The sequence below is a fragment of the Microtus oregoni genome, unplaced genomic scaffold (genome assembly GCF_018167655.1).
Source record: "Microtus oregoni isolate MIOR12 unplaced genomic scaffold, Mior012 000025F_ref0000491, whole genome shotgun sequence".
In the NCBI taxonomy this organism is placed as follows: domain Eukaryota; kingdom Metazoa; phylum Chordata; class Mammalia; order Rodentia; family Cricetidae; genus Microtus; species Microtus oregoni.
Genome location: NW_024543084.1, coordinates 20,656,097 through 20,681,947, shown reverse-complemented (window position 1 = coordinate 20,681,947; position 25,851 = coordinate 20,656,097). Strand labels below are relative to the sequence as shown.

The window sequence follows — 25,851 nt, the reverse complement described above, 5'->3', positions numbered from 1 at the left end:
TTTGGAAAGATAATTTTATTAGCTTCATGAACAACAGCTGCCACAAGACCTGGATGGGGACAGAGCTGTGGTGGCCTCCCACCATCCCCTCCACACCTCTGGAAAGGGTCTAAGTGTGGCTCTTAAGAACATCTTACTTGCCCTTCAGCGTAGAAATGGAAGTGGGCAAAGCAGTCCTTGCTGGACACTGGGGCCTTGTGTTCTGTGTCCATCCCACTGAACAGGAGAATTAACCAGTCCACATTCTAGACATTCAGATCTGGACTGGTCTGGCCCATGTTATGGATCATTGACCAGGAACATGACCTCCTGAGTTACCAATCAGATAGTCAACATTCTGGAGGGGACCCAGATTCTAGGAAGAAAATTAAGAAACCTTTCACCTTTCAAGGGATTTTGTTAGGAGCTCTACATCCTAAAGTTGTTTGTTTGCTTGCTTGTTTGTTTGTTTGTTTGCTTGCTTGCTTGCTTGTTTGTTTGTTTGAAGACAGAGCCTCACTGTGTAACTGTGGCTAGCCTACAACTCACTATGTAAACCAGACTGGCCTCAAACTCACAGAGATTCAACTGCCTCTCTCTCTCAAGTGCTGGGATTAAGGTGTGTGAGACCACACCATGCCCTATAATATAAAGTTTGAAGTGTATATTCCAAATCAACAAGAAATCTAACCTTCTGGGTTGTCAACAAGGAGCCAAGTTCTGAGAAGCCAGTTAAAAACTACTTAAAAACTACTCTTGTAGTTTTTAAGGGTTAGCAAAGAATTCAGCATCCCAGAATGGCAAAATCACAATATTCTAGACAAGGGTGAGATCCAAAGTTCTAATTGTCAGCTCTCTTAGTGCTGTGCTGAGCCAGGAAACAAACTCTGAAGTCCATCTACCTCACCTCAGCATCCTAGAAGGACAAGCACAAAGCTCTTCCTTCCAGAAGGCTGCCTCCATGCCCCTCACAGCTCGGAGGACGGTCTCTGCCCCTCACAGCTCTGAGGACGGTCTTTCGACAGCAGGTCCCTTGTCTCCAGGCGACTCTGGCACACTGAAGGAAACATAGGGGCAGGTCTTGGTGTTGAGGCAGATCAGTTTCTTCAGTGAGGCTGTGTTGACAAGGTTGAAGCCCACATCACCACCGAATGTGCTGGGCTTCCAATACTCTGGAGAACAAATGGGATTCCCTAGGAGACCCTTGAGGGAAAAGGGAGCCCCAATCTCTATCATGCTCTCCCCAAAGATGGAGTTGGGCTGGCACTTCTCCAGAAGCAAGCCCGGGTAGAACTCTAAGGCATCGATGTCACCGTACAGCTCCTCCAACTCAGCTGCCATCTCCTTCTCTCCTGCAGAACAAGAACGTACCATCAGAGTCACAGTTTTGTTAAGATCGACCTGGGGATGGAACCTTCTAGATTCAGTTTTTCTTTAGGGACAACAGAGACCCCAGGAGAACAATTTCATCCACTGGGAAAATGTCCTAAAATGTGGCTCTGCGGGCATCAGCAAACAATTAGGAAAGAAAGAGCAGATGGGCACTTTGACTCGGACAATGTGGTGACAAAGGGTCTAGAGGCCTAGATCGGTCCCCAAACAGTTCATTACCTCCAACTCATTCCATTCTCTGGACTTAATTCTTGAGCCATCACAACATGGATAAAACAGCCTGTAATGATTCCCTCGAGGAGGATTTCAAGGCCTTACCTCTGCCCAAGCTCTCTAGACAGGACAAACCCACGCCTTCAGCACCTACGATCCTAGTTCAGTGCCAACCTCCCTTCACCACATGGCATCTCCCAAGACAAGCCCCCTGCTCCAGTCACATCTATGGCTGTCCTCCCAGAGGAGACCTACCTTCTTCGCCTCTGTGTCTTTGTTTCCCCCCTTGCCAAACCTGAAGTTCTTCTCTTTCTATTTCCAACCTGGAAAATTCCTATTTATCCCTCAAACCCACCAGGAAGGTCATCATCTCCCCATGTAGGTTGCTGCCACATCTCTGCCTTCCCTCACAATGTCCAGTGTAGTGCTGGCCATCTGCACCATTCCAGTCTCTGTCCTTGTGATCTCCCTCACTTCCTTGGCATGTCTCAAAGATAGATAGAGACTGTGTCCAGGAAGCAGCGGCTGCCACCTACCTGTGAGCTCCTGGAAGGAGGTGTAGGGCTTCATACCAAACCTCTTCCGGTATTCATTGAAGGGCTGTAGGCGCATCTCTCGGGACTCCTTGATGACATCCATGGCCACATGAAGAACGTGGTGGTTAAAGTTCCTACCCCCACCAATCTGCCAAGAAATTAGCACAGCTGTCAGTCTAGGAACCAGGCCAGACTGTCCTGTGTAAGGTCCTAAAAGGAGAACTCCAGGTCTTTCTGAACCAGGACAGAGAATGGGGTGCAGCCCAGTGGTCATGACACTGTGGTTTGGCTCTATCTCCGCCTGCTCCCCCAACACTGAAGTGTGCAGCACTCCACTCTCTAGTGACTGGAGCTCTTTGGAGTCACACCAAGAGGTAGTGTCGCTTTTGTTCAAAGAGAAAAAAAGGTCTAGATGAAAAAGAAGGACTCTGGATCCCCAGGACTTGTGGACCGGCCTGCTTAGCATACTTGGCAAGCTTCAGGCCAAGTAAGAGATCCTGTCTGAAAAGTCAAGTGAACATTTCCTGAGGAGTGACACCCACAGCTGACTTCTGACACACACACACACACACACACACACACTCACACACACACACACACAACCCCACAAAAAGTCATAATAGTTACAGGGCAACAGTTTAAAGGAAGCTCTACTTCTGAGATCTGTTTTGATTGAACAAGTATAATTGAGCCGGAAAGAAAAACAGTTGAATTGAAATCATACAACTCAGAGCAAAGCAAACTTGGAACAGCAAGCAGAGAGTAGTTCCAACCCCAGTTCTGGCCATGCCAAGCTATGTGGCTGCGATGGTGCCCCCACCCAAAGATGCACTATCTAACCTGCAGCACCCACAAATGTGACCTTAGCTGAAAATGTAATAGTCTCACCTTTCTGGTGGCTTGGCTTCACACACTTTCCATGACCCACAGGCAACTACAATCTGATAATATTTAATGGAAAATTCCAGAAATAAACAATTCCTAAGTTTTAAATCACATGCTATTCTGGGTAGCATGATGAAATCTAATGAGGAGTCTCTTGATCCTGCCCAGAATATGAATCATGCCTTCATTCAGCATGTCTGTACTGCACAAGACCCCTGGCTTGTCAATCATCTGGCATCTGTCAGTCATCAGGTCAACTGTCATGATATCGAAGTCCTATGCACAGGTAACCCCTACACAGTAAACTAAGCATCATATACCTGTGTCGTTCACCTCACCCCATGTCCTCACATAGACACAATATCAGCTCACATTATCCTGAGGGGCAAGTACTGCACACCACTGAGAGAGAAAATTCACACTATATACTTTTATTACAGAAAATTATTATGCATATATTCAATGTTTCTATTATTACTATGTCTCTTATTGTACCTAATTTGTAAGTTAAACTTTACCACCACAGTTCATATGTATAGGAAAAAAAGTATATATGTGGTTCAGTACTCTACCATTTCAGACATCCATTTGGGAAGAAGTCTTAGATGTATTCCCTATGAATAGGAGAACTATATAGCCTTTACTGGTATAGACGAAATAAAGTCATGCTTGATTAGGGGAGATCCTAATCCAAGAAATGATGCCTTGTTTGTTTGTTTTCAAGTTTTGAAACAGGGTCTCATGTAACCCACGCTGACCTAGAACTAGCCCAGGAGCTGAAATGACCTAGTGGTCCTACTTCTACTTCCAGAGTGCTGGAATTACAGTGCACCTCTGTGCCCAGCCCAGAGACACAGAGAAGACACCATGTGACAAGAGGAAGAGGCAGAGAGTTGACTGACACTTCTTCTACAAGTCAAGAACTAACCAAGGACTGTGGGAGTCCAGTGAGAAAGGCTAAGAACAGATTCCTCTCTAGAGCCCTCAGAGAGTGGCCACGCTGCCACTCCCCAGTGAAGGACATGTCTCTATTACCTTAAGCCATCCACTTTGAAGCATTTTGTTGGGAAACCCTGGCATGCAAACACAAGGACAGATTATGCTTGGGTTTCCTCATATGCAAACATGGGGAGTGTGGAAGCATCCACCTGATATATTGTAGTAAAATAAAGCGTTGTCACAATGCTGGTCACATGGCAACATCACACAGTGGCCATCGTGATGTTCATTGGAGAAAGGCCTACTTTGTCCTGCCTCTGCTCCTTTTTAATACCCTCAGAGTCAACAGCTGCTATCTTCTCCCAGTTTCAAAACCCAGACCTTCCACACACTTAGCAGTCACACAGCCCCACACAAAGGCTTCTGTCCCATTTCACACCCATGTCCCCACAGAGAGCACAGGGTACTCAGGGGGCAGCAAATGCTAATTGCAGTCAAACTACCAAGAGGAAATGTAAACCCACTAAGTGTCACAGCTTCCTGTGGGGTAGGGGACAGTTAAGACAGAGAAGCAAAGGACTCAAGACAGGCAAAGAATGAGGAGCTTCCAGCTGTAGGGAAGGAGTGATTTCAGAGGGGCTGACTAAGAATCCCAAGAGAATGCATTCGTCTGCCAGGGCCATGACAGTGGTGTCTCAATTAACTGAAGCTTAGTTTCCGTGTGAAGTCTAGTGTGTCTGACGCTTGGTCCCTTCTAAAGCCAGACTCTTTGGTTTATAGATAGCCACTGCCTCCCTGTGTCTGCACGTGGCTCTCCTTCTGGGCGAGTCTGTCTTAATCTCCTTATCTTACAACGATCCCAGTCACATTGGATTAGTGCCCACCCCAATTTCTTAGCTCATCTTAAATGTCTCTTTAAAGACAGTATTTCCAAATGTTATTCTGAGGTCTTGAGGGTTAGGATCATGGCATATTAATTTGGGGTAAGACACAATTCAGCTGATAGGAAATACAGAACTCAAAAGGCATTTCATACAGGCACAGTCATGTATATTACCAGATCCTAATAGGGCCCTCATGTCCCTCAGAGTTCAAGCCCTCTGACCCTCAAGCCTTTGCACATGCTGTCCTCTCCATCTGGAACACAATCATCCCTGTCACCATCACCACCCTCTCCAGGGGAAATCCCTGCCCATCTTTACCTTCTCTACTTTGCCATCGCCCTAACACCCAGCTCTGGGTTACAGAGTTGACAGAGTACCATGGCTTTCTGAAATATGGGCATCAACATCTTATCATTCTGAGGACATTAGCAGGCACCTGTCATGGTGCTAGCTCGAATTATGTTAGCTGTCATTGGACTGTCTTCCTTTTATGGTGTACATGCCAAAAGGATAGGGTCCAAGAACCATGTCAATCTTGTTCATCACCACATCCCAAGCATCTGAAGTAGTGTCTGTGTTGTGGTCTCAACCTGAAACATATCCCATAGGTTTGTATTTTTAAACACTTACTCCCCAAATGGTAACACTATTGGGAACACTGTGGAGCCTTTAGAAGGTGTGGCCAAACTGAAGAAAATAGGTCACTATAAGCCAGACTTTAAAGGCTACAGCTCAGCTCCTGGTTCCCATCTCATTACTTCCTGGTCTGCTGTGACATGAACACCTCTGCCTTGAGCTTCTGCTGCCACTGACAGGGTCACTCTGCCATGGCTTCCTCGTTGTGGCACTGCCAAAATAACCCTTCTTCCCTTGAGTTTTTTTGGTAAGGTATTTGAGACATAATAATATGAAAGTGACTAATGAACCCTGGTACTGTCACCTGAATGAGAGAATTCCTAAAGAGATATTTATGAACACCTGTAGAAGTGACACTATGAGCTGGGTGTTGGTGTCATAGTGTCACTTTAATCCCAGCACTTGGGAGGCAGAGGCAGGCAGATCTCTGTGAGTTCGAGGCCAGCCTGGTATACAGAGTGAGTTCCAGAATAGTCAGGGTGGTTATGCAGCGGAAACCCTGTCTCAAAAAAAAAAAAAGTAAGTAACACTATGCTCATCCCACAGATGAGAAAACTGGGTTTTGGATCAAGTCTGTTGGCTCCCAGAGCCCACCCTCTGTTTCTCTGACGCTTACCCGGCCAGCCCTCTGGCGGGAGAAGGCGTCCACCAGTGCCTCGACACCATAATCCACCAGCATGGAGGTGTTAAACAGAAACTGCTCATAGCTGTACTCTTGCGAGCCCACTTTGAAGGAGTCGGGCATGAGTGGGTGCCAGTGATAGAGATGGTTGAACTCCACGGCGATGCGGTTTTGGTACTGGAACTGGGCTCGGAACAGCAGCTCCGGATCAAACTTGAGCTGCAGGAAGTAGCCACTCAAGTGTTGCACATACTCCTCAATGATAATTTTGATGGTTTCCCCTGTGTGAGGAAGATGGGGAACGGGGTCAGCAGAGCTTCATGTGTGGGAAACCGGGAAGCTCATGAAAAGAGCTTGTTTTTACCCCACCCCACCTCGCCCCCGCACCCCCACTCCCACCCTCACTGTTGCTGACGCTCATTCATTCCCCTGGTCACTTCTGCTTTCTGTCCTTCTCAAGGGATGTGAAAACACTATCTCAGATTTGACTGAGCTCCCCAGACAGGGGCATTGCTGCTCCAGAAAGAGGCCCTGGGCCCAGTAAGGGAGAAATCCAGGGGCTAGAGGTAGATGAAAAGAGATGAAGAACACTGGCTGCTCTTCTAGGGGACCCAGGTTCAACTCCCAGCACCAACATGGTAGCTCACAACCATCTGTAACCCCAGCTTCAAGAGATCTGATGTCCTCTTCTGACCGCCTCGGGAACCAGGCATGCATATGGTACACAGATATACATGAAGGCAAAATCACCAAAATACATAGAATAAATATTTTAAAAAAAAATCAAAAAAAAAAAAAAACAAAACCTGTCTTCCCTGCAGACTGTGACAGGGTCTGGAGAAGTCATGGTGGCACAAGCCCCTAAACTAAAACCCAGGACTTAAGGAGCCAAAGCAGGAGAGTTGCAAAGTTGATGTCTGAATGACCTACGTTTAAAAAAAAAATTGTCTCTAAAAAAGAAAAAGCTGAGAAACCCTGAAAGATATAAAAACGTAGTGCTGTGTTAGTGAGGAGTGTCATTTCATGCAAATCCTTAGTGAGGGCGCAGGCTTCAGAGACACCACCTGACAGCTACTGCAGAGAAAGCCACACTGTTGGGAGCGCAGCCTTGGGCATTCGATTAAACATACTACAGTTCTCATGTGTCATTATGTACATTACAGTCTCATGGTCAGAGATTTCCTTGACCCCTTGGGAACCAGCTATACACAATGGAAACAGCCGAGAAAGAAGTAAGTTGGACACACCCGGACAACAGGATAATCGGCCAGCAGATAGTTACAGGAAACTGGTGTCTGGCCCAGGCCAGCACACGAGCTGGCTTTTTAGTAAAACGACCCAGAGCTGAAGGATTTGGTTAGCAGCCACGGCTTCATATGTCTCCAGCTTCTTCATATGTGAGCATCTGAGCCTGGCTCACCCTTCTTACCTGCAAACTGTGGGCTCTATAAATTCCCACGTGATTCCCGTGTGACCACGTGTCAGGCCACGGGAAGAGTAGACAACAGGCAAAGTTTATGCTGTTGGCATGGGACAGGCAATTTCAACCATGTGAACACAGGTTAGCCACAGTCCTGACTTTGATCACAGTTTCTTCACCAGCCGCGGTGCTGGGCAACCTCTAACCAGAGACCTGGTCTCTCTGGTAAAGGTCTGTGAGATACAGACTTCAAAAGAAAGCTCAGCTGGTCCACCTCAGAGTACTCTCATCCCCGACTCTTCCTGAAGCCAGTGAATTCGCCGCTGTAATTGGGACCAGCCATGCCCAGTAATGCCCAGAGATGGGTGACTCACACAGAGTAGTCAGGACAGAGGTGACAGGGTCCAAGCTCCCAGGCAGGAAGCCATCTGACATTTTAGGTTATGGACCCACCTCTGTAGTAGACACAAAAATATCTGTCCCTGAGTCACCGAGCATCTCCCAAACTCCACAAAAGCTGATAGACTGACAGAGGGGAAGTTGGGAAGTTCCTGAGGGTGGGGTAAACTGGCGTTTGATCCTGGTGTGCTGAGAATCTTAGTGCCAAACGGGGTGGTAGCCCAAGCAGGGAGCTGGGTACAGCACAAGGGGAAAAAAACTGGGATTCGAGGTAACCAAACAAATATGCCCAGAAAATTCTGACTAAGTGTCATAGCAAATCCTTCCAGCAACACATTCAGGATCTGAAGCTGCAGCCTGGAGGCCCCGACTGAGGTCTCAGACACCAGCAACCGTCCCTCTCACCAATGGGACCACACTGACTGTCTTTTTCTGCTTTTCACTGTTAATTTGTTTTACTTTTATTTGGGTTACTGAATATGGGTGGCCAAACCTGGCTTGGGGCTCAGGCTGTGAATTCCCCAGTTCAGTAACTCTAGAGTCCCAACGTCTCAGCTCCTCGGGCATGCTCACCTATAAGGATGAGGCGAGTGGTCTGGAAGAGCTGCTCGTCATCCCAGGTGGGGTGCTCCTCCTTCAGCAGGTCACACACGCGGTTGTGCTCACGCAGCCAGATTGTGGACATGACCATCAGCCCTGGGAGCAACCCAAACACCTCCTGGCCCACGGCCATCTGCTTCTCGGGCGGGACACCCGGTGGGTAGCGCATCAACACGGACGTCTGTTCCACCGACGGTGGGTACACCTCTCCGTCCTGCACCTGTGGGATGGGGCCGCCTGGCAACCTAGGGCCGGGCAGAGCAGCCGCAGCTGACTCCAGCCCTCCTCCAAGATCCCTCTCCACATCCGGGGCTCTGTGTTCCAGCTCTACTTCCTCAACCCTGACCCGCCTGCCTGGTTCTCCCTAAGTACCTGCCCTAGGCCAACTCTTGCTCTTAGACATCCTTCTAGGTACACAGCAGTCTGCGCACCCACTTATAACACAAAACAACAACAAAAACTCCAACTCTAGCATCACAGGCTAGCTATGTGAGCTTGCAACTCTGCCAGCCACCCTCCGCTCTCAGCAGAGGTCAGAAACCTACATACTACAGACGACTACTCCCTCCTTTAACCCAGTCGTTCCTTCGCACCCTTGGTTCTTCCTGCCTCCACGATTCTCATAGCTAAACCCTACAGAGAGCTGACTCTGGCCACGTCTTGGCTTCTGCAGTTCTGCTGCTACAACTCCAACTTCTCAAGGCCCCCCAATGGTAGCAACTGGTTGGTGGCAATTATACAATAGTAACTAGGTAGGTGGTCTCTTCTTCATCCATTCATGAAATATACACACTGCCAAGCTATATGCCAAGTACTAGCCTCAGCTATGAAGACACCCCAGTGAATTTTCATTCCATTCGTTCAGATTTCCATAATCCAATATAGTCGCCACTAGCCACCCATGGCCCCTGGCACTCCAAATTCGACTATTTTGTTCATTTAGATTTTACTTGACATTTCTTTTAAATTTTTCTTTTTTAAGATTTATTTTTGTATGTGTGTTTGTATGCCTCATGTGTGGGGATGCCCACAAAGTCCAGAAGAGGGCATCAATCCCTTAGAGCTGGAGTTACCGACAGTTCTGAGCCTCTTGTGGGTCCTAGGAAGCAAGCCCAGATCCTGTGGCAGAGTGGCAAGCTTTTAACTGCTGAGCCATTTCTCCAGTCCCGTAATTTTAAATTTTAAAGTGAATGTTTCAGCTATTGGGTATATGAACCTACTTATTGAATTATAATTTTTATGAAATCTAGAGAGAGATCAGCTACCTCCAATGAAAACCTTTTTAACTTTTATTACATTTATTTATTTATGTGTTCACGAGGCAAGAGCAAAGTGGTGCTGAAGTGAACCTGCTTAGGTCAGAAGACAACAGGTTCTCTCCTTTCTCCACGTGGGTCACAGGGATCAAACACTGACTGTCAGGTTTGGTGCCAAATGCCTTTACCAACTGAGTCATCTTACCAGCCCAAGTAGAGTATATTATTAAAATCCATCTTATCTGTTTTTCACTTTTAATGTGACCACTAGGAAATTTGAATTACATATGAGGTTCACACTACTGTTTGACAGCTCTGGTTACCCAATCAATCTTGCTACAGCCGATACCACAGTCAGTATTTATGTGTGTGACCCCCGATGAACTGTGGTCCCCATACCCTGACATTCATGTGTGTGACCCCTGATGGACTGTGGTCCCCATACACTGACATTCATGTACATGACCCCTGATGAACTGTGGCTCCCCATACCCTGACATTCATGTGTGTGACCCCTGATGGACTGTGGCCCCCATACCCTGACATTCATGTGTGTGACCCCTGATGGACTGTGGTCCCCATACCCTGACATTCCTGTGTGTGACTCCTGATGGACTGTGGTCCCCATACCCTGACATTCATGTGTGTGACCCCCTGACTGACTGTGGGCCCCCATACCCTGACATTCATGTACATGACCCTTGATGGACTATGGTTTCTTGATGACTGGGCCTATAGCTAAGACGGACACTGCTCATCACCTGCACAAGTCCCATCATGGTGCCCATTCCACAAAGTAAGTCAGCAAAATGAGTGAAAGCATCTCTGGGAGACTATGGAAGGTCATGGGAGGCCAAGGGAGGCCATGGGGAGTCATTGGAAGCATGGGAGGCCATAGGAGCCATGGAAAGCCATGGGGGGCGGGGTATTGGAAGCCATTGGGAGCCATGGAAAGCCATAGGGGGATATGGGAAGCCATTGGGAAACCAAGAGAGACTGTGGGAGGCTACAGGGGGATATGGGAATCCATTGGGGGCAAGAAAGGCCATGGGGATTGTGGGAGGCTATGGGAGGCCATGGGGAGGCCATGGGAGGCCATGCCTGTTCTTTATTTGCTTTTTGCCCTGTTAGCTTCTCCCAGCCTTTGATCTCTGTCCCACTCCCCGACCCAGCCATCTTTGTAAGAGAAAATGAGGGAAGCCCTTCCCATTGTCCCACCCCCAAGTCAACGCTACCTGGTACTTGAGTTTCCCGTCCTTGAAGAGACGCAGGTGATACTGCCGTTCCAAATTATCTCCATAAATGTGGCCAAGGTCTATCTGAGGACGGAGAAAGGTTCACTCAGATCACCTGGATTCTGGTCATAGCCTGCAAGTGTCATTGAGGTCCCGCCTGCACGCTCACCCCGTGGCCCAAGGCCTTGGTAAAGCCAGGACCCATCTTCCCAGAGGTCTTGAAGAACTGGTGAGTGAAGTGTTGTGCAAAAAAGGCAAACAAGATGTTGGTTCCCTGGGGGGCTGGGATGAACTTCCTTCTCAGCAGCAGTCGCTGGGCCAGGAGCTGAACATCCGGCAACTGCTTCTTCCCTGGTAGGGGGGTGGAAAAGAACAGTAGACGCCTTGGTACCACTTGTCTGCCTGCCCTGGGGACCACTGAGCTCCCAGAAGTCCCCAGGCAAACTATCCCAAGCAGGAAGGCCAGAACATCCTCCAAGGACCTGTCTCTCCCCACAGGTAGCCTGAACCTGCTCCATGGAAAGACCTTGACGTATTTGCCAAGGAAATGACTGATATTTGGAATTTGTTTTAAAATTTCCTACCAAGAGCCAGGCATGGTGGTGGATGTCAGCACTGGGGAGGCTAAGGCAAAAGCATCTTCGATTAAAGGCCTGCATGGGGTATGCAGGGAGGCTGTATCCTGAAATCATACAGGGGTCCAGGCAGATGGCTCAGCAGATAAAAAATGCCTGCCACAGAAGCCTAACCACCTGAGTTCACGCCCCCAAGCCCCTAATCGTCAGTCACACGTGTTAAAGTTCCTCATGCTGTTGGCTCTATCCCCAGAGAGAGAAGCATCTGCAGAAGGGATCTTGGCATTTCTGTGAAAACCAAAGGGAGGTGCCTTCTGCTGGCAGCCAGGAGTCCTGGGTCTGCCTGGCTTTGCTCTATGTCTTTGACCAAGTAGCTCTCCCTGAGCCTCAGTTTCCCTGGCTGAGCCATGTGTGAAGGAGGGACTGGACCTGGATGAATTGAACAACTGTCTAACTTGACTGCTGAGGCATCACTGAGACCACAGAGCTATGGAAGGGGATGGCAGTCAGAAGGATGGGGTTGGACATAGGGAGGGACTTCATTGTTAGGGGTTCACGAGGTGGGAATAGGAAGGAAGGAGGGTGAATGCAGAGTTCACACACCATCTCAGGAGACTTCTTTCCAGCCAGGCTTCTTGTGTTCTCTCTGTTCTTGTCCTCCCCAAGATCTTAGCATATAGACTCCACCTTCACTTAAGTCATCTGAGTTTTTAAAGGCAACTCAGATCTTGGGGTCCCCCTCCCTGCCACTTGTACTTTATTTTTGGTTCTGAAAAACTTCTTCCTGGAATTGATTGCTGAACCTGGGGAGGCTGGGTGGAGAGGAAGTGAAGGGATGGACAGTTGGCCTGATGTGACCATTTCCTGGTGGCCTTTTCTGGCCTCAGTTTCCCTACCTGCACAGTGGGTGTGATGAACGGGCTGTTCCCTCCCTTCTGCAGAAATGGAAGGCCAGTGGCAGATCCTCTTTTCCTAGCATCTAGATGCTCACACAGATTGGTGGGGAGGGGAAGGCTCATCTGGGAGAATCTGCCTCTGACTTTCCTTGTCACCCTAGACAAGAACCTTAGCTGCCTTCTCTGTCCCCTTCCTTGGTCCTAAACATGTCAACTGTCTTGCCTTGATCCACCCATCTATGGAATCAGTAACAGCTCTTCTGCCTGCTTTGGCCTGAAGAGGAGAACTCAGGTCAGCTCCTGACCGCTGCCCCTTACCTTTGGTCCCCATGGGTGTGGGGCAGTCTTTGGGTACGGAGGGCAGAACTCGAGTGTAGTAGCTCACATTGGAGAAGGACTCCCAGCTGATATAGTCATGTGCTAAGTTGTAGGTCGGAGGGCTGGGGATAAGGTTGGACCGTACTGCAGATCAAAAACAATGGTGACAAGGCTATTCCCCTCCCACTCCACTTCCCTGCCTCCTCCCATGCAGGGCCTTGGGAGTTTCTCCACCCACTGTTTTTATCAGATGCCAAGAATCCCATGAACTGGGGTGATTCCTTGTTCCCCAGATTAGAGGGACCCAGCCCCATACCCACCTGTGAGTATCAGTCGCATGAGTGTTTCCCTGATGAAGGAGGCATTCACAAACTCCCAGAACCAGCGCCCATGTGTCAGCAGGAAGTGGGTGAATGAGGGGCTGGGCCGCAGGAAATTTCGCAGCCAGGTCCAGAGCTCAGCTGCAGGGACAGTGGGGGTCACTGAGTCCATCCTTTCTGATAAGACCAGAGCTACCCGTGGTGAGAGGATAGGGACCAAACAGGAATCTATAGGCAGCACCCTTAGGAGTGATGACACACGAAAGAGCCAGGACCCAAAATGAGGACGGGGGACAGGGAGCATTGGAGAAGAACTACCACAGAGTGGATGAACCAAGAGCCCCATGGAAGCCATGTTTGAGCAGGGTCAAAGCCAAACAGGCAAAGGAAGCCATGGCCAGAAAGGAAGGCAGGTGTAGGGTAGAGAGGAAGATCCAGAGGAGCAGGAGAGAGGGGCCTGAGGCCTAGCTCACGGATGGTGCAGTTGGGGCCCGAGTAGCCCGTCTGAGTACAGTCACACTGGTAGCGGTCGAGACCGAAGCGGACACAGACACCCTGGTTCTGACACGGATAGTAACAACAGGGATTGACTGTGGATGAGAAACAAGAATTAGGGATACCCTCAAGTAGCCCCTGATCCCACCCAATCCCTGAGTGTGGAGAAAGGGCACAGAGGCAACTCTGTCCCAAATGACATCTGAACTCTCTCTGACCAACCCCACTCCAGCACCAAAGACATAAACCCCCATCCCCTGCCCTGGACCTCCAGACTAGCCCATGCTCAGGGCCCAGGGGAAAGGCACCCTCCCTCCCTGTTGCCTGGGGTCAGGGGAAGAGTGCAGGCCCAAGCAGTTGATACCAAGCCTGGGAAGTTGGGAAGCAGCTGATAAGACAACATACTGTGAGCTTCTGAGATCTCACTTCCTGCCCGATCAGAGCCAAGTGACAAGGGTATGTGTGGGGGCTTCAGAAAGGAGACAAGAGTGTGGGAGGGTTCCTCTCAGATGAGCCTCCCCCTCCCCACCAATCTGTGTGAGCTTCTAGATGCTAGGAAAAGAGGATCTGCCACTGGCCTTCCATTTCTGCAGAAGGGAGGGAACAGCCCGTTCATCACACCCACTGTGCAGGTAGGGAAACTGAGGCCAGAAAAGGCCACCAGGAAATGGTCACATCAGGCCAACTGTCCATCCCTTCACTTCCTCTCCACCCAGCCTCCCCAGGTTCAGCAATCAATTCCAGGAAGAAGTTTTTCAGAACCAAAAATAAAGTACAAGTGGCAGGGAGGGGGACCCCAAGATCTGAGTTGCCTTTAAAAACTCAGATGACTTAAGTGAAGGTGGAGTCTATATGCTAAGATCTTGGGGAGGACAAGAACAGAGAGAACACAAGAAGCCTGGCTGGAAAGAAGTCTCCTGAGATGGTGTGTGAACTCTGCATTCACCCTCCTTCCTTCCTACTCCCACCCCGTGAACCCCTAACAATGAAGTCCCTCCCTATGTCCAACCCCATCCTTCTGACTGCCATCCCCTTCCATAGCTCTGTGGTCTCAGTGATGCCTCAGCAGTCAAGTTAGACAGTTGTTCAATTCATCCAGGTCCAGTCCCTCCTTCACACATGGCTCAGCCAGGGAAACTGAGGCTCAGGGAGAGCTACTTGGCCAAAGACATAGAGCAAAGCCAGGCAGACCCAGGACTCCTGGCTGCCAGCAGAAGGCACCTCCCTTTGGTTTTCACAGAAATGCCAAGATCCCTTCTGCAGATGCTTCTCTCTCTGGGCATAGATTGCATGAGAAACTTTGACACCATGTGTGACTGATGATTAGCGGTCAGAGGGTGGAAAAAAGTCAGAGTAGCCTGGCGTGAACGAGCCAGTCATCAAAGAGATCCACATCAGAGAACCTCCCCTGAGCAGGGCCTAGCCCTCCAGCCTGTGTCCACAGCTCACAGCTGCCATGGTGCAGTACTCTCCAGCCATCAGGAACCTCCAGGTGCCCCCAGAGCCACCATCACCACACACACACACACACACACACACACACACACACACACACACACACCAGCAAAACTAGTACAGGCCATGCAAATAGTTTTGCTTAAGCCCCGGTGACTTTGAAAAATCCCACAATGACATTCTTGTGATTTCTGGCAGGAGTTTGGAAGAGAGAGGCCAAGGGGAAGAGGAAGAAACACAAAGGCCTTACCAAGCTGCCATAAGCAGACCTGGTAAGCAAGACTCAGGTACTGCAGACCTGACAGGACCCCAGCTCTCCACATCCTTGGATGTCCCCAAGCTAGTCACAGCCCCCAGAAAAACCAAAGGGGCCTGAATCCACTCCCGCTTGACAGGGCTGGGGCTTTTCCCATCATCATTTGCTTGAGTGCAACTCATGTGCCAGAGCAGAGTGGGGCTCGGCCATAGCGCTCTCCCGTAGCTAGGATGTCTTACCACTCAGAAGAAACAGGGGACAGGCCCAGGCCTCCTCTGGGCTTCAGTTTTCGACTTCTACCTCAGCAGGAGTCTCAAAAGGTCCTGAAACTCAAAGGGGCTGAGCAACCCCCCTCCTGCCACCACCCTTACCTAGGCTATACTTCTCACATCTCCCAGCGCTCCCCAAAGAAACCTGCTCTGCGTCCTGCCCAAGCTTCACCAAGTCCCCACTGTTAAGTCCTCCTTGCCCTTCCTGCTGTCTCTTCTCTACCCTGAGGGAGGGGCACACCTTCCCAGACATCTACCTCCCTACTGGGTTGGGCTCACAGCCTGGGTTTGGCCTAGTGCAGGCTGGACAACCACTGGAGACCAGAGCTTAACAAGTGTGTGTGGAACTAATAAAATGGCCTGATGAGCCTCGCCGTTTCCTGCTGGGCAGAGACACTTTTCTTCCTGCTGCAGCAGGGTTTGCTCCAACTAACCAGAGACTCCTGCAGCACCATGTCCTGCCTCAAGCCAAAAGAGGCCCTTTTCCCCCACTCCTCCCCACTCTCTTTCCATAAACACCAAGTTCCCCTCGGCAGGAAAAGTCCTCTTGAGCAGGGACACCAGAGTGTGCAGAAAGGAGACCAGGTGCCACTTTGCCATGGCAACTGTGGCAGTCATGCTGGGAGAAACTGGGGCTGTCACTGACCAAGTCCATGACCTCACACCCCCAGGGTGTATTTGTCTTCCAGACCCAGTAGGAAGATGGGCGAGACTCCTATTGCACAATGAGGAAATCGAGGATCAGAGAAGGCAAGAGGCTTACACTCAAGCCCCATCGCCTCCAGACAGCAGAACCAAAAGGTTCATCTCCTTCCCTTTCCCTGCCCAACTCCTCCTAGGGATGTCTGGTACTTGATTTTGGGGAGAGACCCGGCAGAGTCACACTGATCCATAGGCCATGGATGTTGCTGCTTCTTCAAAGTGACCTTTGCAAGTCCCAAGTGAATATGGAAGCCTAGGGTCTCTGCCTCCTGCTATGAGCAGACTGCCAGTCATTCAACAGGAGGCTGTCCTCTCAGTAGGACTTCATACCTGCAGGATTCCATGGCAACCCAGTCCTCTGCCTACCGAAGGGACCAATCTACTGAGACCACCCATCTTTCTTCATGGAGTTAAGGAGCCATCAGAGAGAATTGGGAGGGGCAGGCACCCACTCTGATTTACTTCAAGTGACCCACACTCAAGCACAAATCAGCTACCAAAGAAGAACGCAGAAAAGATGAACTCAGAACTGATGCTGTTCCTGGCTGTAGGGCCATGTCTGCCCATCTGTCTCATAAGCAGGTAGAGTGAGTATCTCAGAGGATGCGTCCCTGACTCCCTGCCCGCCCCATACTCTAAAGGAAGCCAAGCTGCTCCTCTAGATTATTCCCCTCATTCTCCTGCCCTCAACACAGCTCTACAACTGTTGTCACTCAGTGCCCGACACTGTGCCTGCAAGACACAGAGACCTGAAGGCCGAAGCAGTCAACCCGTGTCCCCGCAGATAACCACGACCAGGATCTCCCGGATCCAAAACCCATCCTCCAGCCCAAAAGCCGGGACTCTGGACTTAAAGGCAAGCAGGGCAGGGGACAGGTATGGCTGGGAACACCAAGCCCTCCCGGATGTGGAGGCAGCATCAGATAGAAAAGGCTGTGCCCAAAGCCTCTAAGAATAATATTTATAGAAGCTGGGGTGGAGGAGCTGGCAGCCAAGGGGAAAGCAAGCCTGAGTAGGCAGGCCTGGGTCTCCCGTGCCTGTAGGCAGATCCAGGCCCTGTGCCTCCAGGGCAGGCCCAAGCAGCAGCCTGCAGCAAGAAAGAAAGGCCACTTGGGGTCCCCAGACCAGCTGGGACTGAAGACAGGAGCAGCCAAGGAAAACAGAGGGAGGCTTTGGCATGTACTAAAGTCTCACTCCACATGCAGGAGTTAGCTGGCCTCAAGCTCCTCAGCCTGGCTCACAGCTCTACTCACCAGGTCATACCCTCTCCTTAGGTAGGCATGGGGCACCTAAATGGTCCTGGCATTATAGTGCAGGCTTTTTTCTTTCTTTTTCTTTTTCTTTTTTTTTTTTTTTTTTTTTTTTTTGAGACAGGGTTTCTCTGTGTAACAGTCATAGTTGTCCTGGAACTCACTTTGTAGACCAGGCTAGCCTCGAACTCACAGAGATCAACCTGCATCTGCCTTCCGAGTGCTGGTATTAAAGGCATGTGCCACCAACACCCAGCAAAATGTTGGTGACTTTTTTGTTTGTTTGTTTTTGGATTTTGTTGTTGTTTGTTTTTTGAGACAGGGTTTCTCTGTAGGTTTGGAGCCTGTCCTAGAACTTGCTCTGTAGACCAAGCTGGCCTCGAACTCACATAGATCCACCTGCCTCTGCCTTCTGAGTGCTGAGTTTAAAGGCGCACGCCACCACCTCCCTAAAGCACACGCCTTTAATCCCAGCACTCAGGAGGCAGAAACAGACGGATCTCTGTGAGTTTAAGGCCAGCCTGGTTTACACCGTGAGTTCCACGACAGCCAGGGCTACATTAGACCCACACACACATCTGTGTGCACGCATACATGCACATATACATGTACACACTAATGCACACACATACGCACACACACATACATGCACATGCTGTGGAAGGGAAGCATTTGAAGACTGTGGGTCCCCAGCACAGTCTTGAGCTCCAAACAGGGCACTATCTTTCCCCAATCCATGGCAGAGGCCTCCTTCCCACAAACTGTCTGCAGCCTTGCACTCCAAGCAGGTGCCCAAGCAGTTTGAGCCTCTATTTATAGCAGACTTGGGATCAGACAGGCACCCACCTTTCCTGTCCTATCCTTAAACCTTGCAGGGGTCTGTGTCAGGCTTCTTGGTCTCCAGGCTTACCCCAGAATTGTTCCTTATTGTCACATCCCCAGGGACCTTGTATTCACAAGCTCTCCTGTCCAACACCTGCCTGCCATACCACTCCCTACTGCTTTCTGTCAGAAAGACCCTCACAGAACGCCAGAGGAAGCAGTTTCCCCCTCCCACCACCTCCTTTCCTTCAAAGTCTTATTGAAATAAATTCCACCTCCTTCAGAAAACCCCCCTATTCCTCCCATGTGGACAGATCTTCCCTCCTTGATGTCCTTTGCTTCTCTCATCCTTAGCCATTGCCCTCACTCGCCTCCTTACATAACAATCCCTTGGCATCTGTCTCCTCCATCAGACTGTGAGCTCCAGTGTGCCCTGCACCCCTACATCACTCCACATCAGACTGTGAGCTCCAGTGTGCCCTGCACCCCTACGTCACTCCACATCAGACTGTGAGCTCCAGTGTGCCCTGCACACCTACATCACTCCACATCAGACTGTGAGCTCCAGTGTGCCCTGCACCCCTACATCACTCCACATCAGACTGTGAGCTCCAGTGTGCCCTGCACCCCTACATCACTCCACATCAGACTGTGAGCTCCAGTGTGCCCTGCACCCCTACATCACTCCACATCAGACTGTGAGCTCCAGTGTCGCCCTGGATACCTACATCACTCCACATCAGACTGTGAGCTCCACTGGGCTCTGTGTCACCAGGGTCCCAGTCAAAGGCTGGCACAGAAGAAGCCCGTGGAATGCAAAAATTCCACTATAGCACATGCATTATGGGCATATGCAGAAGAGATGCTATGGCTCAAATCACGGCTCAGGTGCTCTGTGCAGCTCAGGTCACCAGGTCATGCCTGCTCCGTGGCCAAAGAGAGCCAAAACCAGGGACTGGAGGTTGAGCACTGTGGATTTCCCAGCAGACCCTTGCCCTCCAAGCTAAACTCCAACCCCTCCTTCCCAATAATAAGCAAGGAAGACAAGTGAGCTGGCATCAGGTACTCAGGGGCCCAGATGAGGTCAGATGAGAGCTGGACTCATCCTGACCTTGATAGTTCAGGCCCAGGACCAGCACAGCCAGGTCACTGCGATCCCCAACAAGTCACCCCACTTCCTGGGCATCTCAGAGTTCTGTTCTATGAAATAGATCTAACACATCTGCCCTGCAGGCCTCTGTGAGCACCAAAGAAAAATCCACCAGAGTTGAACTCGGTAAGCTGCAGTGGGGTCAGAAACGTGCACTCCCAAAACCCAGGCTTGTGGGGAGGTGGCTATCTCCATCCTTGCTCAGGTTTCCCTAATTCTCCTCACACAAACAAACCCTCTCCCCCAGGAAGCTTGCCCTGACTCCCCATCCACTCAGATTCTGCTCTTCCCTCCTCGGAGCTCCAAGTCCCAGGAGCATCCAGCAGAAACTCCCACTTCCTCCCTTCCCTGCATCCAAACTAAGGAGAGAGAGGAAGAAAAGGTAGGAGAGGGGAGGGGAGAGGGGCTGAGGTGGAAGGGTGAATTTTTTTTCTTTCCTGGAACCTGGTACTGGCCTGGAGGAGGAATCAAGGACAGAACTTCAGGGGACCTGACTTTTGGTCCCGTTCACGAACAAACTAGAAGGGTCTCTGGGCCATTACAGATATTGGGAAGTTCTGGATTAGGCTAGTTCTAACTTCACACCTACTACTGAGCCTCAGTTTCCTCATCAGTGTGTGTCCACCTCCCTATTCCCAGGATGCTGGCGTCCCACCCCAGCCCCTCTCTCTACCAATGGGGGGAGGTTGAGCGTTAGAGGCTGAAAAATGGGAACTCATTGTCCAGTCTGCCTTTCCCTTGGCGCCTGCCGCTTCCTCCCCGAAAGAGCCCCCACAGGAAACTGCCTGCTTTTGTGGGAGAAGGGGTTTGGAGGCTGATTGGAAAGTCAGAGCCCAGAACAGGTGAAGTTAAAGAACCGTCCCTTCTCCCCCTGCCGGCTCCGATCTCAGTTGGCTGGGTGCCAAGAGAGACCCTAGGTAGGATCTAGCCTCGGCTACACCCCTGGAGTTCTCCAGGGAGCCCCATCTCACAAACTCAACACCGCACTCCCAGCACCGCGAGCAGAAAGGGGAAGTGGGGCCTTCTGGAAGGGAGAAGAGAGAGATGGACCAAGTCAACAGCACAGAACTCAGGATCAACATGGGCATTGGAGAAGGGTTGCCTACCCGGTGAGAGCACCCCAGGATCTGTGAGGAGGACAGGGGGTGGCAGCAGCAGCAGGAGCAGCAACAGCGGGAACTGGAGCGAGAGACTCCTTCCTGCAGAGGAGACACAAGTTGAGCCTGGCATTCAAGGCTCCGCCTGCAGGCCACCGGATTCCCGGGTGCGTGGGGGCACCGGGGTCGGACTCACGGCTCATGGCTCTGGGAGTTGATGGATGTTAAAGCGGACGGCTGGCTCTCGAGTGCAACTCCAGCACTGCCCCAGCCCTGGCGGGTCCCCTCCCACCCATCCCCATGGCTCCACCCCCACTCCTCCCTCCAGTTGTCACCTCGACGCTACCCGCCCGCTCGCTGACTTCTGCTCGGGCCTTGGCCAAGACAAAGTTTTATTAATTACTGCGTAGTGACCCATAAGACTGTCACTCAAGATCCTTGAGGTGCACAACCATTTGAAAGTGTTAGAAATGTTTCCTTTGGTATATAGGAAACTGAGAATCGCTGAGGATAGGCATTACAGAGGACAGGGCTTAGGGACAGAACAAATGCTGGAAGAGGTGGATTTGAACCCCTTTGCAGATGACAAGGAGAAAGGAAGTAAGAAGCCCAGCGCCCCCAGCCGTTTCTGCACACGGGGTCCTGCACGAAGCCAGCAGAACCACCTCCCTCCCTGCCTGAATTCTGCCTGCCAGAGATGAAGGACTGTAGCTTAGATTCTGATTGCACAATCTGCCATCTGGGTCACCCTAGACGAGGTACACACTCATCCTTGCTGGTCCTCCGTGTACTTATCCGTGGGCATATAAGACCACCCTAGACACTACACAGATCTCATATGCAGTGGTTGTTCTGTGGTCAGAAGACAAAACTCCAGGGGTGGCCCAGTGTCATCCCCCAGCTGGGTGGCTGTCAGCCAGCCTTAGAGAATCTCAGCTTTTGACTCTTTTTCACAGCTTGAGAAACTGAGCCTAGAAGAAAGAGATATAGGAGCAAGGTCCCAGGTCCTATCATTTGTAAGCTCCTTCCCTCGGTTTTCCCAGCACACCTAGCTACCCTGTGCCCAGACCCAATGTGAAGGCCTGGTGGAAGGGCCCATGGAGCCTTGTGCTGACTGTCAGGCATCTCTGGGTACAGGGAAGAAACCACACCAGGTGGGAAAGGTGAGATCTGCCAGGATGCCCTTCCAAAGAACTGTTCCCATGCTCTACTGGGACAAAAGCCAACTGCTCTAGGGAGACAGAGCAAGCCGGGGCAGACCAGGGGAGGGACTGGAGCCCCAGGACACTGAGATGAGCTTCAGCCTTCTCTGCATCCCAGAGGCAGGGCCCCTGCTAACCACCCAGGAGGACAAGGAGCCCTGAGTCAAGTGAGTGTCAGCAAAAACAATGAGGTCTAGGAGGGAAGTTGAGGTTCCTTCGCCCAGAGGAAAGGGGACCTTCTGGTGATCCAGAAATGAAAGAAGAGCTAGCATGAGCCTCAGTCCTCTACTCCCAGGCCCGCCCTCACCCTGGGCCTAGACCCAGGGAGTAACCACACCTGTAGCCCAGACCTCCATCTCCCTTAGTGAAGACAACAAACACTAACTAGCTCAACCTTGGCGTCGGAGGGAGGAGACTTAGCCTGGGAATCAGGAAATTAAGGTAAAGTCTCCCTTCTTTGCTCTGATCATTGAGGAGCCTCTAGGGACTGCTTCGCATTTGAACACCAGGGTAATCAGACCAGGGGTTAATGAGGACGGGTCTCTCACCACTAGAGAGCAAATGAGCCCTTACTATAACCTTGCTCTATGATCAATCATGGAATTCAAAGTTGGATACAGCGAAGGAGACGCAATGGGAGTGTGGAATTGATGAAGGACGGATGCAGTGGAGAATTCAGAGGCCAAAAGACCAGCTGGGGTGCCAATCCAGGCCTCCAGGGATGGAGACAAGAGAATGGTGGTTGAAGTGCCAGTTCTCAGCAGTCGACACTGGAGTATGGGCTAGAGAGGTGGAGCCTGTTTAGATCCTGCCAGGGCTAACACTCGGGATGTGCAGTCAGCTGGAACAAGTAGAGCTTGAATTTGGTCTACTACAAAGGAAGATGCAGGTGCATACCCAGCTTGGAGGACATCCAGACTAGCCCTCGTCCTTATTCTGCTGGAAGGATCACAGTCAGGGCTGCCTTTCCTGGCCCTCTGCTCCAAAGCCAATGTCCTCTATGTGGACGGTGTGGAGGGTGGCTGATCCGCGGCATGCCTTTCGTTCTCTCCTGGAGGAAGCCCTTCCCTGCATTGTCCTCTCTCGCCCCTGAGTTGCCACTCTCTTGGTCACTGTGGCCTCCCTACACCCAAGCACAAGGTGTGACTGACTGAAAACGGCACAAGAGGCTGGATACTTGGATTAGGAAAGGGTTGCGGACTGTGTGAATGTTCCAGAAAAAGGATGCAGAGGCGGCTTGGCAGTTAGGAGCACTGGTTGCCCCTACAGAAGATCTAGGTTCAGTTCCTAGTACCCACATGGTGGCTCACAACCATCTGTAACTCCAGTCCCAGGGAAGCTAACACCCTCTTCTGTCCTCTGTAGACACCATAATTTAGACAACATAATTTAAAACAAAAAAAATTTAAATAATTATATAGGAAAAAAATCATGTGCCTAAGGAAGCCACAGTCATGTTTGCCAATGTGCCCTCTGCTGGAGCAACCCCCCAACGGTTGTTGCTACCTCAGTTCCCACTGAGCCTACCAGTTAACACCCCTGACAGTCCCATAGGTTCAGCTCCACCACGGGCCAGAGCTCTTCCGAGCCAAGGCAACAAGAACGGCTTTCCTACCCAGTGACAAGACTTTGTCTCTCCGAGGGCCCCACCTCCTGCCCCACACCAGCCACATGCCCTCCTGTCTACCTAGGGCCCACATCTGAATGTCACTGGGGAGGTCTCACCCAGCTGGGTCCCACCCAGCATTTGGAAATCCCAAGCTGACTCTCACCTGAATCATTCCTGAGCCCAGCCCCACCCCGCCCCACCTCACAGACAGGTTCACAGAACAGAAAGTTCTGTAGTCAGCTTCAGATCTCTTCAAATCTTGGTCCCAAACCCCAGTCTCCTCTCTTACTACCTGAAGCCTTCAACTGACTTTTGTGGGCCTCAGTTTCCCCACCAGAAAATGGGTTTACTCATTCCATTTCTGCAACAGCTGCTCTGAGGACAGCAAGAGCTGGTCCATGTGGGCATCCAGCCTTCAGGGACCTCAGCATTGGCTTTCCACTGTCCCTTCTTTTCTTCCCTACCTGAGCAGGGTTACCTCCATGCCCTGTACCTGCTCAGTGCCAGGTTTACGTTAAGTATTGAAATAATGAAATAACAATAATATTTTTATGTATGTACTATGTATCTATAATCTATTTTTTAGATTACAGATTCCCAGTAGCCCTGTGAAGCCAATATTGTCATCTCTATTTACAGAGAAAGAAGGTTGAAGCCCAGGACTGTCATGGTTTGCTCAAAATTCACTAAGAGGAAGCAGAAACTCTTTGGGGCAGTGGAAAATTGGGTGGGGGCACCAGTTAAATTACACAACCCAGTCTACCTGAGAAGCCAAGGACTGAAAGCCACAAAATCCACTTGTTTGTCTTTCTTGCTTAAATCTTTAAAAACAACCCTGAGAGGAAGGAGATGGTGCAAAAGGAGAAGCAGAGGCCCAAGGAGTCCCCTAGATCTTACATGAGCTGAGAGGGAGAGGGGGAACAACAGCCCATGCTGGAGCACTTTGTAAGCTGAGAGCTTGACTCTCACAGCATCCATGATGGGCCTTGCTTCTTCCTATAAGCAGGGAAACAAGCTGACACGCTAGAAGTTGTACACGCTAGGTTCTGATCAGTCGCTGTGGTCCTCGATCATGGGTAGCTCACGAGCACTGTAGAGGGAATGATGGACGGCATGTTCCAGCTTCCGGTGTCAGGATTACATTTAGTTGCATATGACATAAAGCACCACACATGAGAGATTCCATCCAAAGAGAGGATGGGAGGGAGTTCTTCCTCAAACGGCAGAAAGTACTTAGGTGGAGATGCCAGTCATGCGGACGCATGTCATGAGGAGTGGGCTCTTCAGTCAGACCTTCTGATGGCTATATCTGTGTGTCACCCCCCAGGCCCCTTACTCCAAGTGTGGAAAGGCTGAGGAAAGAACAGACAGCCCCACCGACACACATATACTGCTCTTCTACCAGACTGTGTACATGGCCTCCCTTAACTGCAAAGGAGCTTGGGAAATGGAATTTTATAATAGGCAAACAAAGAGCAAGACATGTGGAATGGAATGGCCAGGTACAGTGTCTGCCAAGAGCCAAAACTGCTTCCCGTGTGCGCTGTGACTCCTCTGGAGAATGAAGGCACAATTACATGCTGAAGTTCTGAGGTGAGCAACAGTTTCCAGTCAAGGGAAGAAGTCCAGAAATAGCAAGACCACAGTGAGGCATAACCAAGGGCTCCCAGAGAAAATCCAGTTCAGCTGCCTACAGGTACCAGAATTCAATCCCTCCTCTGTAACCCTCTGGCCTGTTCTAAAATGGGCCAATTGTTATGATTTTGCTGGTCTTCCCTGTCAGTACCCTGTCCCTTTAAGAGATGAGCTCTGCCCACTCCTGATCTTCCCCTTCCTACCAGGCAAGCTGACCTCTGCTCCCTTCCCTTTCCTCACTCTCAGCCCTCTGTTCTTCTGAAGAGGCAGCTTTCTGTCTCTCTCCCCCACCCCTTTTTCTCTCTCATCTCCACCCCATCTCTCTATTTCTCTTTCTCTCTTCCCTCATACCCCCCACCTCCCCATACCCTCCCAACACCCACTAAACTCTCCATCCTCAAGCTCTCTCTGCATGGCGTATTTGTCTGACCCTTACCCACGGGACCTGCCAGGGTCACTCACCATAAATCTTTCATCAATCACGTAAGAAACAGCTGTGCACCAATGCAAGGGCACGCATCCTTGGCAAACAACACCACGGCTTAGAGACTGAGAGCGCAAGAATTTATACTTCAAACAACTCCTCCATCCCCAGGCCAAAGCCGTAAGTCCACTCTCTAGAGTCTTGCAGATAGAAGCCGACTGCTGACCCACCCTAGGCAGGGAACGTGTTCCTGCTTTAAAGCTTTGTTGATCGCTCAGTACCACTTTTCCATATACAGCCTGGAAACATTCTCACTTACGTCAGCTTCTCATTTGATCTGCGCAGCAAGCCTTCAAGTAGGAGTTTCACCTCTGAATAGG

General features: G+C 50.5%; 1 protein-coding gene across 1 annotated transcript; it reads right to left on the bottom strand.

The window, feature by feature from the left end:
* On the bottom strand, positions 1-20,872 carry Ptgs1 (prostaglandin-endoperoxide synthase 1). Its single transcript, XM_041674592.1, has 11 exons — positions 20,798-20,872; positions 20,611-20,703; positions 13,579-13,695; positions 13,106-13,246; positions 12,786-12,929; positions 11,166-11,347; positions 10,997-11,080; positions 8,479-8,725; positions 6,081-6,367; positions 2,121-2,268; positions 1-1,331 (listed from the first exon to the last, which is right to left on the bottom strand). The coding sequence occupies exons 1-11, from the start codon at positions 20,802-20,804 to the stop codon at positions 976-978; spliced, it is 1,806 nt and encodes a 601-aa protein (XP_041530526.1). The 5' UTR covers positions 20,805-20,872; the 3' UTR covers positions 1-975.
* Positions 20,873-25,851: the final 4,979 nt, after the last annotated feature.